At 40.4% G+C, this 17,758-nt stretch overlaps 1 protein-coding gene across 5 annotated transcripts in view; it reads right to left on the minus strand.

Moving 5' to 3' along the window:
- Positions 1-2,783: 2,783 nt before the first annotated feature.
- Positions 2,784-17,758, minus strand: part of fgf11a (fibroblast growth factor 11a) — a 148,305-nt gene continuing 133,330 nt past the window's right edge. For all 5 annotated transcript variants that reach the window (XM_055007605.1, XM_035950291.2, XM_055007606.1 and 2 more), the window contains 2 exons: positions 12,683-12,881; positions 2,784-11,547 (listed from right to left, as the gene is read on the minus strand). In XM_055007605.1, coding sequence (XP_054863580.1) covers positions 11,405-11,547; positions 12,683-12,881 — 342 coding nt within the window. In that variant the 3' untranslated portion in view covers positions 2,784-11,404. The remainder of the gene's footprint in view (positions 11,548-12,682; positions 12,882-17,758) is intronic.

The raw sequence follows: 17,758 nt of genomic DNA on the forward strand, positions 1-17,758 counted from the left end.
CCGTCCTCAACACGACACCATCTGGTCTCCACCCATCATCGACACAAAACCAATTCCTTTCCCTTCCATCCCTCTCAAAGCTTTCGTCCCTGAATCTCAAGGAATCTTTGCACCATCTGAGGTGATAAATATTTTAAGCTCCTTTGGTGTAACGCGATTCTGATGTACGATTTGGTTTCACAGCATGCAAGAATAAAACTCATGTGTGTCACATCCAGCTGACTGCCCAGACATACAGAGGCGATACAGCGGTCATTATTCTTACTGTATAACACTAAGCTGATCGAAGCGTTTAACTGCCAGACGCTGCTGTATTTTCTGAAGGCCCCTGCAGTAAAACATCTCTATCCTTCTCTTTATGTCCCTCCGCTCATCTCTTCAGGCCACTCAGCTCTCATGCGCATTCGTCGGCCGTCCATGCCAGCCTAATTTATGATCCACTGTCACTGCCATTTGGCCTGCCGCCAATTTAATTACCATAGAAGCTAACTATTAACAGCTAGCAGCCAGTGTCAAGTCACACATCACACTGGCGGTCAGGAGGGAAAGCATGAAGCTGCTGGCAGTGACTCAAATTCAGGCAACTGTTAAAGATCGCTCTTTAATTCGGAAGTAAGTAGTTAACTTAAATTGGATTGATTGTCTCCCCCATGTTGATGTATGTTGTGCTAGATTATAGTAATCAGATTACACTGAAATATGATGCTGTCTCTTTAATACAATTATACAGTCTGATGTTTGAGATGATCGTTATTTTATTCCAATACGGCGTTGAAGTTCTTCTAATTATATTAAAAAAGCATCAGTGTGATTATTTTGGTTCTTGCTTTTTCTTCCCCTAATTACCCAACAACTATGTGACTCATCTGGAATTTCAATTAGATTTCATTGAAATATGAATTTAACTCCAATTAAATCAAAATGCGTGTCAAGATTTCATCAAAAAAAAAGAGTTTACTTCATGGTCCAAATGTCAGTGGGCACTGAATAAAAACCTACACAATCAGGCTTTTTTCTAGACAACACTGTTATCTAAAATAAAAAAATTGTATGCTGTAGCATTAAGGCTTTTGTAAATGGACCTAGAACCTAAAATGTGAATTGAAAACTTCCCAGACTGCATGTGTAAAAAGTGAAAACTGTACCTGGGTTGAACCTGGCTACTATCTTCTTTGCAGTAGTCTGGAATGCACTCTGGAAGTCTCACTCTGACTTCACCATGGACCCTAAACTTGCAGAGACAACATATTATATTTCGTGTCAAACTGACCCAAACTTCATGTCGTTGATCATCACTGGTGTCCAGATTTGGGTCTATGGCTAAAACAGCATTCTTCAAGGATCTGTATTCTCCAAGACGGAAGGCGGCGATTCATTTTGCTCAGAATTCACAAGGATGTGCAGCGTGGATTCATTCCTCAGGCTCAGAATCTGGTTTGACTGAAATACCTGAGAAGGAAGATTTGGCACAAACAAACTGAACACAGTCATCACTCTCCATCCACTCTACTCACCTGTTGTACCTCCCTGTGATGTCGTCCTTTTCCCAAAAATGAAGCTGAAGGTTTGCTGTTTTGACGGGTAGGTGGTGCTTGAAACAACTAAAAAAAAAAAAAAAGGAACTTCCAGGAGCACTGGGAGCAGGGTTAGAGTGCCAAATTTTAATCAGATACAGAATCAGGAACTTTGTGATTGGTTCTGTTGGTTTGTGGCAATGGGTAAACTGTCCTTTAACCTCTGCTGGTATTTTTTGTTTGTGGTGTGAGGGCAAAATGGACAAGCAATAAGACTTCCTGGTGGTGGGTAAGAGAAATTCAGAAGCTGAACAGCTGAGTTTTTTATATAAAAACTGATCTATTTGTCACAGTTCTTATAATCCAGTTGTGTCTTCCTCTGAGGTGCAGTTGGAATTGTGGAGTCTTAACCTTTTGATGCGCAGCGTAGGTCAAGAGATACCCATTTTCCATTGGATTTGGGTCACTTTTGATCCATGTTGTCCATCAAAGGGTTAATACTGCTTCTAATCAGTTATTAGGAAGTTTGGCACAGTTATCTGATGAGACAGAACTTGGGTTGCCAGGTTGTGGAAAATCCCATTCTAACATGACACTATGTTCCCCCAATGGACTGTCTGACATTTAATAATAAAAATAAAAATGAAAAATTCTACACTTTCTCTCTTGCAATAGAAAATACCATGCTATACTATTCAGAATTACTGTATTTATGAATGTTGGTAAACCACAATCTAATCTATAATCAGTCAGGTATGCAGTTTTAAATGCTGACAAATCAAGTTTACAGTTTGTAAAATGAATACGTACTTGCTCCACAGATGTTGGTCCAGATGTTCTGCAGCACTTTTCTGGAAGACAAAAGATGAGACAGTCTACCAAATGGCTGAGATGATCCGCTCGGCTGTCTGAAATGTAGATATGTTACATTTTATTCATTGTGATTTTATGGCAATGAGTTATCTTTGGCCTTCATCCTGTATCTTACCGTTTTGTCATTGTTTCTAAACCAGGTTGTGATGATGGAGGAGGATTTTTCACAATCTGGCAACCTATATATTGTCTCTATAGAATGAGTACATTAACCAGATTATAAACTCATTACAAAGACACCAGAAATTTCCTTGGAGTCCCAGTTGCACCTTTATGGCTGTTCCAGACCATAATATGTACTCTACTAAATGGGCTGACTATGTAAAATCTGTCAACAGTTCCAAATGTAATATTGTAGGCAGTAAGTCTCAAAAAAAAACTCTCCAGAGACCAGCATTACAATCATACAAATATATTAGTTTGTTTTATTCAATTATATCCAATAATACGTCTCCCTTGACTTTGTGTAAGTTATTATAGAAATAAATACGGATCATATTGCAAATGCAGAGACAAGAGTTGGGGGGAAAGTAGGAGTGTTGAGGAGGGTGGAGGGGTTAAGGGGGTTAAAGGGGGGGTCAAAGAGTAAATACTGGGTAGAGACTGTTTCTTTGAAGGTGTCCAGTAAATGATTGGCGCATGCATGCTGTAGTCCCGCCCCGTCTGTGAGCCTCTATCTCAACCCAGGAGTTTCAATCTGCAAGTCCCTGGCACTCTCCGAAGTCCTTCTCAGCTCCTTCCTCCAAGTGATCCATGGGTTTTTGGATGGCGTCTAGTAGTTGTGTTACTCCACCTTGCCAGCAACAGGGGGAGTTACTGCACCCCAACCACATCTGCATGGATATATTTATATATAGAGATATATAGATATATTTTTGCCCCATTTTGAATACAAAAATAGTGTCATTGTGGCTTTGATAACTGGAAGACTGAAGCACTCTTTTTGCATTTGGAAGACGAGAAGGAAAGTAAGATAACGGTGAATTCCCTTAAAATCTTCCTGGAAGACTCACAAGAAGTTGGATCGGCCATGCAGTACAAAAAAAGAAAGAAAAAGTCCAAAAAACGTCCTTCGAGGATCGATCACAGAATCACACACACACACACTTGTGGGAGATGTGTCGGTGCGTGAGACAGACGGCGAACGTAGCAGTCCACATGCTGCCGGTTGAGCCAATTAAAATCTCGTCGAAAGGTCGGAGGTCGGTCAGTCGGTCGGTTCTGTGATTGACAGGTGGATTCTGGGGGATCAGAAGGATCTCTCTTTGAAGATTGAGCTTCTTTTTTTTAGCTAAGTGTCCCACAACATGTGAAGAAGAGACAGAGATATGCATTTAAACAGCGAAAGAAATCACATCAAACCAACACACAGGAACAGACTAACAGGGAGTTACAATGGGCCATATATTACCTCATATCATTTCATCACAATTAACAAGTAATTTGAATGGGAATTCCATACTTTCTTAAAGAAAATACACTTTCAGAGGGGGGCAAAGGGAAGTTAAAAAAAACAAAAACACTACAGAGTAAAGTCACCACTAAAACATGGGTGGCGCATTAGCTTGTAAGAGGTGAAGTCGCTCCATGATCTGCTTGTAAAGGTCACCCCATTTAGCCACATCTGCGCCGGCTTGGTGCAGGGTGCTGTGTATGTGTTCAATGCAGATGTGTCCAGGGACTGTGGGTGTGCCTTCAAAAAAAAAGAAACTGATTTCTATATGTATATGAAGTTGTTTTAATGCTACACAGGATGTGACAGGATTCCAATATAAAAGCCCTTCTTTGTTAAAAAAAAAAAAAAACAAAAGCAGCTGAAATATCCCAGGGAGGCGTCACTCTTTTGTCGGAGCACGTGAGCTACTCTCTCTTCCTCCCTCTCTCTTTTTTTTTTTGTGTTTTCTGCTGCATTGCAGATGTGGTGAAGGGACTCCACCTCAAAGTAACACACACACACACACACTTAAACAGTGCATGAGCCGGCTCACAAAAAGGGCAAAGTGTTAAAAAAATAAAAGCTCTAATAAAACACGCAATTGGTTTCTATATCAGTAGTATGCTTCTTTTTTTTTTTCCTTTCTTCTCACACCCTCCCAGATAATGTGGCTGCACCTTGTTAATGGAATTTATTGCTTTCTGCCCAAGGACTCATGCTCATTGATTTGGCCTCTGATTTATCCTCTATTTTCCTTCCTCCCTCCTCATACTGTATTCTCTCTCTTCTTGGGTACACAGAATGGACACACAGAGATATTCAGTCACGGAACACAACAGTTACACACAAAGACCAAAGCTGATGTGTGTGTGATGTAGTTTAGCCACACAGACACGCACACACACTGGTACTGCCTCCAGGTTAAAGAGGAAGTTGTGTTGGCTGTTTCCAAAAGGGATCGCAGAGAGGATGTGCAACTTCAAAGCGAGGCTGCGAGGGCACGAGTTAGCTACACTACAGTACATGACACATGCCTCTCCCCTCTTTTCACTCTCTCTCCCTCGCTTTGAGTCCTTCACAACCCCGGATGACCCTCTCTCTGCAGTTGTAATTCGCTCAGTAAGCAGGGAGGGCCCTGACTCGGGAGAAAAGGGATGGAAGGGAGTCCCCGGAGAAAGAGGTGTGTGTGAGTGTGTGTGAAGCTGAATCAGATCTACATCATTTAACTCCACACATTCACACCTCTCCCATCTCTTTTCATATATAAAGAAACGGCGATGCCAAGCTCTCCAAAGGGCCGATATTTAACATTTAGAGCCTGAATCCGGAGACATTCATCAGCCAGTAAAAAGCAGTAAATTCAGCCGCGTGGGGAGAAAGGGGGAGGTGTCGCTAATCAAACATGAGCTCGGCTAGACGGCCGCCGAGATAAATGGCAAACTTTACATCCTGTAATTCACGCACGGTCGTTTTGAAGTGAAGCCTGAAGGCTGGAGAGGAGACGGGCCGGAACAGAGAAGCTGATTTCAGGCTTCAACAAAAGGAACTCAGAGAGAGAGAGAGAGAGAGAGAGTGAAATCAGAGTGTGAACACGGAAAAACACACACAAAACTCTGCAATCATGCAAACTCTCTGCTCACAGTAAATGACTTAGTAATTTCTGGAAATCAATAACACTGCAAACACAGCGGGATACACATTTCTCACACTTTTAGCCCAAGAATAACACCTCATAGCATTTATCTGCTTACAAAAGATAATATCTGCTCAGCTTCTGACTGAAAATAGAAAATATTTAATAGTATATGAAAGAATCATGGAGACTAATATTCATTTTTCATGCCACAAACGGATCCCACAATTCAAATAACAGTCCTCCAACTGGCATTAAAAGGCTGATTCGTCTGCATATTCTACAGTGGAACGATGAGACGCAGCTTTAAGTGGCTTATAGATCATTTGTAACGTTTAACTGCTGAATCCACGCACACACAGCTGCAGTATGAATATCTCAATAATAATGAAGTGAGATATGAAGCCATCACTCACTAGATGTCAGTGTTGACTGACATCGGGCTGCCGGAAATGAAAAGAGCTCCTGATGGATTGGTTTAAGAAAACGTTGACTCTTGATGCTGTAAAGTCTCTTTTTTTAACACAGAGTTTGAGGCCTGGTATGAAATGATTGCAGCCCTACAAATACTGCAAACAAATAAAATGTGAATTCATGTTTATTTATCTAACTGTTAAAGGGGTCTTCCAGTGAATTTCGGCTTCATAAAGTTGCAGATCAAAGGCAAAATTGAAGCAGAATTGGTCAAAATATCCTCACAATCTGCTCCAAAATAGCCAAATACTACATTTCCCATAATGCAATGTCTTTCTTGCTCCAGTTTTTTGTCATGTAAGCTTTCTGTCAAAAAGCCTCAAGCTCTAAAGAGATTACGCTGATCATCAGGACTTTATCGGGGTTATTTTAACTTAAAGGAATGTTCAGACAGAATGCAAAGCAAATGTTTGATCACAATGATTTAGCTGATGAAAAGACTTGTGGGTAACGATGGATGATGTCTGTGTGAGCTGAGAATGTTTACATTTTAACAAAATTTTCTCTGCAAACTGCAACAATGTGACAAAGATTTGCTTCTCCTTTTGTAAAAACACTTCATCTGCTGCCACATAAGACAAGTATTTCACTGGTGATCATGACAGGTAAAGTTACATGTTGGTGTAAAATCAGTGGAGGACCCCTTTAACTGTGCTGGTAAACATGATTTAAACAAGTCACTCTCTAATTTGAACTTCCATCCCAGTCTCAGAAAAAGATGGAGCATAGTTATGTTGGTCCACAGTGCAAAATGGCTTATTTTCACAAAAAAGTGTCTGTAAATTAGTGAGATGTTTTTATTTTTTAGGGGTTATACTTGGGAAGAGACTGTAGCAACGTAGAAAACAATTCAAATTTAACATTAACTTTGTAGGTAAACCAATGCAAAGGTAATTGAAAACCACTGAAAACAGTGATTTAAAAGTGTTTAAACAGGTGTATTTTAACCGGAATTACAATGTTTTCCTTAACCGAAACCAGTACTGTTGGTGTCTAAACTTAATAAAGTAGATTTGTAGGGTACCTGAATACATACAGTGACAGAAAATGAAGGACTGAAAACTGAACCTGAAAACAGTGACTAAAAACAATTGGAAACAGTGGATGAAAATGAAAGCTAAAGGGGACTCAACAGCGACACCATAAAATAATGGTCCTACAAGGGAATTAAACCATGGTCTAGTCAGTGAACTTTGTGAGTCACATGACACCAACACCGACCAACACAAAAGAGTAGATAGTCATCTCAGTATTTTACAGAAATTATTGTTAAACTAATAGGTTTTTGCACAGTGGACCAATGTAGCTGTTCCATATTTAGGTTTGAGACTGCACTGGAACTTCATTTAAACTAAAGCAGACATGCCTTCTTGTCATTTCTATATTCCACATTCATTTCTCCAACTAAAACTGTAGCCCTTAACTCTCCTTCATGGCTCTTGTTTTTCCCTTTTGATTCAAAGTCTGATTGAATTCCGAAAACAAGTCATGACACATTAAAAAAATATTGCAATGTAGATTCCCCAGCCCTTAAAATACACGGTGCCACAGAAGTCTTTTATTTGACTTTTTTTTGCTGAATTCCTCCCATCTAACAGTATCTAGTCCGAGACATACTTTAATTCTATTCTAGCAGGCAGGAGCCCTCATTAAATTAAACATTTGCGTAATTACTTTGCAAATAATAGTCAAACACTGTGTTCTGGATTTAGCGATCCATAGGGGGTGGCTGGTCAAACACACCAACCTGAAGGTCTATTTAACAGTTTAATTAAGGTCTTGAGTGAGAATGGGAGGTTTTAACAGTAGATTGTGTTGAATAAATCAAAAGAAAGCTGAAATTATAAAGCACCTCCTTCTGTTTATTCTTACTTCCTTTCCTTTAAGTCCTCATTTGACCACTCTCTACTCCCTTTGAAAATAAACTCTCCTCAGATGCACTTCCCTTCCTCTCTCAGGTAGCAGATTACTTTGCGCCTCGCCTCCGTCCTGATCGGGTTATCAGCTATTATTATTTACAACCACAGGTTCAAGGGGAGCAGGGGATTATTCACGGAAGGAGGAGCGTGTGCAAATGTGCGGGGAACACTGTCCACATTACCATAATTCCCTCTTAAATCTCTTTTTTGTTCTGCTCATCATCGCTAATTACACTCCCGAAAAAATCTTCTCTCCTCCTTTCTTTCCCTTCCTTTTGTTGGGTCCCTCTCTCCGAGGCCTGATCATCAATCTCGCCTCGCCTCTACCTCCTGAACACACAGGACTCCCTCGCTTCCCACAATACATAAACATTAGGCAGAAACAATTACCCTGCCTGGCATATTGTAGCAAGAAAGTTTGATATGAAGAATGATTGCTTTTCGTGTTGAATGGAAACAACAAATGGAAATGCAAAAAAAACAAACAAAAAAAAAACAAGGTCTCCTGAAAGAGAAGAGTGAAGTAGTAAATATTACATATTGCTAGTGACTTTCTTTACCAGGAGAGTCTGCCGAATAAACGCTGACAAAAATATGATCAAAGCAAAAGCTAACACTTCTGTCTTTCTGTTTCAAGAATCCTCCACCTCTACAGCTGTCAGCTTCATTACATATATATGACTTTGGTTTCCTATTTTTCCTCAGAACAGAACAGCTACATCATGTAATAATAACAATACATGAATTCTCATTAATAACAGCGCAGGACTGAGGCTTGAAATTCCTTTTTGCATCAAAACCTCCCAGAGAGATTTATGGTGACTCATAAGAAGACATTTAAAAACAGAATCTTTAATATAATTAAAAATCAGTAGAAACTAGTGGCTTAAAGAGAATCTGTGAAACCACACTGTTGCACAAGAGCAAATAAAGACTTAAAGGACCACCCCAGTGATTTAGTATTGCACTGCTAAAAAGTTTGAGGGCTTGTGAAAGTTAGATTAAAAAAAGAATGGCCGAAATCAATGCAGCGGATGTCAAGATATCCTGACTTTCATTCCTTAATTCGAATCCAGCACAAAAAAACCCCTGGATCCTGCACTTCCCATAATGCAATTCAGCCCTACTGTCTTTCAAAGTCCATTCTGCTTCCCAACCTGGCATATTTTACTTTGCATTTTTACATTTTTTAGTAATTTATTATAGAAGAAAACATCAACATCTTATATCTGATAAATTGTGTGCCTATTTTATTATTTTTCTGGATATGGAGTTTGAAAGCTAGCTAGCTTAGCACACCATCGTAGCCCACTGCTGACCTCTGCTTGAAGCTAGCATACTGAGGCTACATTAGCCACTACTGGCACAACATACATAAAATTTAATCCTGTTGAATTGCATTGTGGGTAAATGTAAGAACCAGGTATTAACAAGAAAAAATAATTTGTGGAATCATTTTTAAAAATTCTTCATCATGAGTCTGATTCCAATCCTATATGACATACACTACCTGTCACAAGTTTGGACACACCTTCTCATTCAGTGCTTTTTATTTATTTGTATTATTTTCTACATTGTAGATTAATATTGAAGATTAACACTTTTTTGTTTACAACATAATTCCATATGTATTCTTATACAGTTTTGATGTCTTACGTATTAATTTACAATGTAGAAAATAATTAAATAAAAGCCACTGAATGAGGTAGTGTATTTATCATATATTACACACAAATTGTTTCTCTATATTGATTCTGTAGCAACTTTTATACCAACAGGACATTTTATAAGTGAACATGCGCAGATATTTGTCAGTTAATTCTTTATAAATATGAATCAAAAGGCTTTTTTTTTGAAGATTCACATTTGTTTTCAGGGGTGTTCACAAAGCTGGGTAACCAGCATATTGATATTTTTGAGTCAATTTGGGCAGTTTTCTGGTGTAAACCCACTATATATTTGAAATCTGCAAAGAATTATCAGGTTGTATGTATTTGGATCAAGTCTGGGTTACAAATTTGGCAGGTTAAATTAGGTCAGGACACTAGACAGCTGTTTTCCAAGACTTTAAAACGAGTGAACGTTATATTCCAAAGGTGTATTTTACGGTAGGAACACGGTATGAAGGATATTTGTGTCTTGTAGACAGTGACGGGGCGGCAAGTAATCTGAAGAAGCAGTTTCTTTAAAAATCCGCTATAATACAGCAGCACATTTTGGATGCAATAACCAAATAAAAGCATATTTCAACTCTATATTTTGAAGCCAAGAACGCCACACTGAGAAACAGGGTCTGCACATACTGTGAGGACCTTGAGGGTTTATGCAATGCATGACCAGCCACAGTGAAAAAAGCTATTGCACTGCAATCACAAGCTACACAGTCAGGCTCCATCACTATCCCATCTCACTGATAATATCCTCATCATCTCCCTGAACCGGTGCACACACTCGCCGCTGTGTCGACACGTATGCGAGCATTCACGAGTGTGTGTGTGTGTTAACGCGTGTCATTGTGTTAAGTGTGTTAAGTCGTGAGATCGTTTTCCGCGGTCGTCGCTCATGGACATCGGGACGGCTGAAGTGTGTGTGCGCAGTACACACACACACACACCTCTGCGCGTGTTTGTAAATGTCATTGTGTAAATGAGTGTGTGTGGGTGTGTGTGGTTATGTGGTGCGCCGAGGGAGCTCTTGGCCCCTCGTTTAAGGGTCGAAAGATTCTGATCAGCCCCAGACTCCATTAACAGAGCCGGAGAGGACGGGAGGGGTTTTCTTGTGCCGCAGAGTGGAAAATTGAGTCCATGTCACAAACTAATCAAATCGTGCCAAAGGTGAATAGAAGAAAAAGGGAACACACACGTACACGCAGTCACCCACACACACAAACAGGGCTGACAAGTATTCAGGCCATCTTGCAAAGTTGCTGACACACACAGAAGATGTGGACTGAGCAGATGGCTGCAGAACCAGAGTCTGCAAGGGTCTCTTTGACAGCCTCGCATTCGAATGGCTCTGTGTCAAGCTAACATTAGCATGAAACCCTTCAGGGAAATAAAAACACAACCCATTTGTAAAGTATGTGCTGCAGAGGGACGGATTTGCCCTTCGCACCCATTGTGGTAGAACCAGGAAGACTTTGCTCGGATATTTGGTTGACTGGAAGGATGTCGCTGATGACGGCTAGAAGGCGTGTGGGATCTCCTTCCGGCTGCTTTGAACACGCTGTGGAGACATGCTATACAACGCTAGGCCACTGTTCACCTCTTCATGGAGTTATTGCTTGTATATCCCAGGCTCTGCTAATCACAGAGGTTATTCAATAAGAAGGTGGAGGGCTGGTGTGGATGTGGGCGGGGAGGGGTCTGTGAAGGTAAAAGGGGGCTTCCCATTGGCCTGGACCTGCTCCTCGTTCTCCAACGTTTACACCAGTGCATTGTGGGGTCAGTGTTACAGGCAGCAGGCGGCGGGTAGCCCTAACAACCTTGTTCAGGTGTCCGCTGGTGCCCATCGCCCCGTGTCATCCACACCTCCTCCACCCCAGTGTCTCTGAGCGCTAGGAGGAGGAGGTTTTGGTTTTGGACTGAGGGTCTTTCTTGCCGTTCTGGAGCACGGGCGAGTCACTGGAGGTCTTGGGCGTTTTTCTGGGTGGACTCTGCTCAGCGACGTCATGTAGAGAGGGCTCCCTGTACATGGCGACTAGGGATGGAGAAGGCAAAGAGAGAGTTAAACGATTGGGTAAATGTGACATGACGGGGGTTTTTTTAGGTACATTTTTGGAGATCTTCCCTTTATTTATTACCCAAGAATAGATTTTGTGAAAAGTTTTAGCATGAAATAAACTGGGAAACTGTAAGCAAACAGAGGAAAAACTGAGTCTCTTGCAGTATTACAGCAACAAACAACAATTTTAAAGCTGCACTGATTAATTTCTTTATATGAAAAATTATCTAAATGATGGTATATACTTACCTATGCAGTTCTTTTCAGCTCCATAGAGCATTTAACCACCTTTTGGCCGACTGTTTTGGTCTTGGAACATGCAGCTTTAATACTTTTAGTCTCATTGTTCTAGTTTCCAAAGGCAGCAGGCAGTTATTTACAGCAGACCAATACTAAACCAACTCTCTGCTACCTACATGGAATAAAACATCACCTATACACAGTTAGCTACTAGCATGAGAGTGTAAATGAGTAATTAACTTAGTTTATGCAGACCAAAAAAAAAAAAAAAAAAAAAATCTAAAAGGAGAGTGAATATTTTACTTGCCTTCTTCGGGTGTGAGGAATCACAACTTCAAATGCTAATGTTGGTAAGTATCTGGTGGACGTGAAAACTGGCAATTGCTTTTATTCATCATATTAAATTTACAAGGTTCAACTGTGTGTTTACAGGTGATTTTGCTGCACCCTAGTGGGCAAATAGTTATCAACACATCTTTAAGTTTATCTGCTATCCTCAACCTTCCTAAATATAAGAGAAGTGTGAAAAATATATTTGTTAAATTCTTTGAAAATCTCTAAAATAAGCTAAAATGAGGTAGATATTATTGGTAGTATATTGTAATTGTAAATATGCTACATTCTCTACAATTGTTGGCTGTCGTCTCTATGAGTTTCTTCAATGCAAAATATGCAATTCCTGTTACTCGAGGTGTCTTATTCAAAACAACAATAAAATATGAAGTTTAATGACATCATGAAGTAGGGTTCATGAGAGTTGGTGTCTTCACCACTGCTGATGAAAATCAGTGATTAAGACTGAAATAAGGTTTTTACGAGAGTTGGCAAAGTCTTGGAGTAGCATGTAGGGTTTTATATTCATCTTTAATACCTTCAATAAGTTTGGGCAGGAAGTGAGCAGCTCCCTTGGTCTTCTTGACTCGGTTCCCCTTCATGACTTGTCCGTCCCGGTTGATGCCGATGTACCAGGCCCGTCCCGACTGGGTCTGTCTGTACAGGATGGACGAGTAGGTGACGTAGTAGTTCTCAAACACACACTCCTTAAACTTGCACTCAGGTGTGAAGTGTTCCTGCAAGACACACAAACACACGTGGCATTAGGTCAGAGGAGAAGAATAACACATTTGGAGCAAGCGCCATTTTTTATCTCTTCCATTATTTATATATTTACTCTCCAATTCTACTGGCTCAGCTGGGAATGGGAGGAAATGGGCCACACATTTCATTGTGACAGGATTACAGGAGCGTCTGCAGTCACATCAACTAAGTTACACACACACACACACACACACACACACACACACACACACACACACACACACACACACACACACACACACACACACACACACACACACACACACACACACACACACACACACACACACACACACACACACACACTTAGGCAAACTCGGTTCAACGTGTGCACCGCCACATGGACAAAGTGGGTTTTTGTAAGCGGGGATGCCATAACTCAACCGGTTTCGGTTTACCTGCAACAAATAACAACCAAGCGGATCCTTCACCTCCCTCCATAGTTTAATGACCCTGCTGTTGGCCTTCAGCTCACACACATGCACAGACTCGCATAGCTCCACATTAGACAATACGTCAATGGCAGGACATCCCCCCCGCCCTCCTATCTCCCTCTTGTTACAGCTCTCACATATTCCTTCTCTATCTCATATTCTGCCTCTCCTTCTCCACTTCATTCCCTCCATCCCTCCGTCATTTGGTAACCTTGTCGAGGAACAAACCAATTTGCAGGATTGATTTGGAGCCTTGATGTGACGGGTGAGCAGAAAAGGCCTGAATAAGGAGTTTGCTCTCTCTCTCTGCTTCTCATTCTCATTCCCCTTCTCTCTCTCCATCTTCTATCTCCTCTGTGTTTGTCTGCCACACTGCAGGGCCTTAACGCCTGCCCATATCCATTGTAGCGCACATAAACAAGCTAATTACAATGACTGTATCGCCCATTCTTTAATTACACCTCCATTCACTTAGGCAGCCATTCATTTCCTTGCCCACCCATTACCTTAGCTCTATTAGCACAGAGTGAAATCCAAAGGTCTGCAGTGTCTCGGAAGGTGTAATCAGATTGCTATCATTAACTGTGTTTGCGCTGCAGTGTGACGCGCCTCATCTTCTCTGCACTCGCTGTGTATGTGGTGGGAATCTAAATGAGGAAAGCCTGCTTTGTGAAGCCCAATCACCAGCTTGCTCCCCCACCTCCAGACAGTCATGCACAAGTTCATTAGTTGATTAATTATGTGGATTAAACGGAAAGTGGCCATACGTGTAATGTAAAGGGTGTGTAAATGAGTGTATGGTGAATCTGTGTCATTACCGATCTACGATCAACCTTGTGGAAAGGAGGGTTTTCTGATTAGCCGCTATCATCCTGGGTGACCACTGCAAAGAAGTGGAAGGATGCAAATTTGGGAATATGGTTTTGGTGTCATTTCACAGCTGCAGGATCAGCGGTGCAAAGCAAATACATTTACTTCAGCAGTATACTTAAAGGGGTAATTCCAGTTTTAGATGTAGACTTCTAGTATTGATCTGCCTACAAAAGCAAACAACACCAACAACCTCCAAGCAGCACACTGAAAACGGCATATTTCGCATTTCGATCACTCATTAAGGCAAGACACTAATTTGCAGGGGCACCGTAGCTGCTTCCTGGGCTGAGCAGCACCCATGCTAATTGTGATTGGTTTAAAAAAATACAAACATGGCTGATTCTTTTTTCTCTCTGTAGCAGAATGAGGTGCAGTCAGGTCTGACATTGCAAGACTAATGCAATATCATAATTAGCTCTAAGGGTCATGGTAACTCTGAAATCCTCAGTTCCATACAGATTTAGGGAAATGAGAAGTTGCACAAAACAGCAAAAGGCTTCCAGTAGCTTTCCAACAATTTTAACATGAATCTTTAAAAACTGATTGATATTGAAATCAGAAATTAGTCACCCGAAACAGTCATTTTGCTAACCGCATTAGAGATCTCCATACTGGGCAACTTGCCAGATGACCTAATCGACCTGCATATTCATCCGAACATGCTGGTGTTTAAGAGGCTTTCCGTGTATGAAATAATTTTTCAGGGCTGCAGGGAGCTTGCACTTTTTCTCCCACAGGCTGTATATAAACGTAGCTTCTTGGTTTGAAAAGTGAAGCCAATGCATAAGTGCCTTAAACCTGCATTCCTTCTAATAGCCAGCAGGGGGCGACTCAGTCGATTGCAAAAAGAAGCCTGATAGTCGAGAAGTCACTGAGAAAATGGCTTCTTCTCCTTTGATATTTTTCCTCAATAAAGATTTTCCTAATGAGTTTTTGGTCTCAGTTGCTAGATTAAAGATTTTTTGAAAACACCATGATGTCCGTTGTAAATTATGATCGCATTTAGAGTAAAATACATGATAAAGCAAGGTATGCTTGAGAGTGGGGCTACCCTGTGATTGACAGGTGGATACCATGTGTGGTGTCCTTGGGTTCTCGTGACCCTTTAAGCCACAAAATTGGAAATATGCTCAACTGAAACAAACTGCAAAGTTACATTTTGAGACAAAAGACTAAACTTTCATTTATGCTACAAATGTTGCCCCATTTTATATTAAACCATTCCTTTTACCCTGCAGGTGTAAACAGTTTTCACATAATAAAATACATTTACAATGTGGTTTCTGGTCATTTCTAGTTAAGAGCAGAGGCTCCTTGTCACAACTTTCAGATGCCTATGATGCAATTACAGCTCCACAAAGACTCATCTCTCCATTAAAGCCCACCATACGGTTTCATATTTTCAGGCTTAATCAGAAATAAACACTTCAAGATTTTTAAAAAGGAAGAAATTCAACAGAATCAAAATAATTTAGTTGATCTAGAAAAAGTTACTTCAGCAAAAGTTTCCAAGTCTGAAAACAAAGATATTGAATTGAATTTAATGTAAGACCAGTACCATTTTAGAAAATGCAATTAATAAACGAATCCACATGTAGCCAGAAGCTGCTTCTTTTTTGGGTCACTCATTATTTCATGACCCCTGAAATTTATTCGGTGTCCCTTTGGAGGAGCCCGACCCCTAAGTTGGGAACCGCTTGGCAAAACAACCTAATTATGTGGAATGTAATGAAAACTGTTGCATGTCGTCGCCTACAGAATAATCAGAGAGCAGGTTTCAGGAATGTGTACTGACTTTTTTATATGTTTGTTGATACTAATTGTCATGTATTGAATTTATGGAGGATTTTGAATGAGGGGCTTGTACTTAGTTTCACTTCTGCTCCATAAAATATATCTTCTGCTGCCTAATAAGTCCTTCTGCTCCTGATATTTCAAGTACATTCTGTTGCTAATAGAGTGAAAATCATGACTGCTGGGCTTTTACTTGTAATTGAGTCTTCTTATTTCTTCTCATCATTATTTAATATTATTATTTAAAATTACATTTTTACCATTTTTAGAACTGAAAAGGATCAGTTCAGTGAAATTGTTTTTTTTTCAAGACACAATTTGAAGTTATTGTAAACCATAATGATTAAAAAAAAAAACTCAAATCCAATCATTCAGGAGAAAAAATTGCTATTTTAAAGAAATATTCCAAATGCTTGTGTACCTGTTGACAAACAAAATCTAAAATCTACTATTTTTGTTTCTGAATTTCAACTTTTATCCACTATTTCTTGCTTTTTTTCCCTCACTAAAGTAGCTTTACATTAATATTACCGTTGACTGTGTTTTTATTTGAGCCGACAACATCCCGTGTGCCTGTGGTCACGTATGAAGCCTCTAATACATCCCATTAAACTGCACGCTGCTGTCTTTTTAACCACATTTCAACTCCATCAAGATGTCAAGTCCATTCAAACTCCTGATGCTTCAGACTGATGTTTAAGGGCAGCCTGTCATCTTATCTGAATGTCTGCACTGCTGACAGAAAATAAACAGAGCCCTTCAGTCACTGTTAAAGCTGCGTTCAAAACTTACTATATCCCAGTAAAGACCTGCAGTCAGTGAACATTAGGACACAAAATCAATATTTTTAGAGGATCATCCATTAATGAATTCCACTTTTAAGATACACCTTTAATATTTCATGCAATTTGACTCTGTGTAACTCTTAGCATCGTGTCGTACGCTTGCAGGAAAACAGAAACGCTTGTGAATGCATGCAGAAAACACTCACCTCTGGACAGCACAGTGAGTTAATTTGTTTCTGTGGATACAACGTCGGATGAACAGTACAAACATTCCCAAAACATTTCACCGTCATACATGTTTAAATCTGGCATTTGTAGGTCATTTTAAATAAAAAACAACTACGACTGAATAGGATTTCAGTGATATAATATGTTCTAATTGTTTCTAATTAGATTAAAGTCTTGGCCAGAAGCCAGCTTCATGTACTCAGGGCGCCATCAGCAATGCTGCTTTATAGGATAACACACTATGAAACAGTCGTTTATGGGGACGCATTATTCTCACAGCAGACACACGGGGGACAGATGCACATCTGTCTGCACGCTATACTCTGAAAAGACTTCAGGCTGAGTTTTTTCTGATCATTCCCTCTTCATCAAAAGTAAAGATAAAACGGCCCAAACTCCTCCTCCTCCTCTTCACCCAGAACTCCGTCTAATAAAAAAAACTGTGAAAACTATCCGTCACCTGAGTCCAATAAACCCTCATTTCCCCTCATCTGGAAGACAAACCAAACTTCAGCTGCAGTTCCTCTTGCGTTCAGCAGGGGCTGCTCCAAACACGCAGCCCATCCTGGAAGCTTCCTGTCGCCGTCGCCGCTCCTGATGCTCCAAAATTAACCGGTGTCTACTTGCCACTTCATAACACTCAGCTCCCCCCAAAGGACCTCTTTAGCACGCTAAAAAGCACTTGATTCGGAGAACAGCCACAAATCCACACAAGGCTTCTTTCTGGGCTGCTTT

The sequence above is a fragment of the Amphiprion ocellaris genome, chromosome 23 (assembly GCF_022539595.1).
Source record: "Amphiprion ocellaris isolate individual 3 ecotype Okinawa chromosome 23, ASM2253959v1, whole genome shotgun sequence".
In the NCBI taxonomy this organism is placed as follows: domain Eukaryota; kingdom Metazoa; phylum Chordata; class Actinopteri; family Pomacentridae; genus Amphiprion; species Amphiprion ocellaris.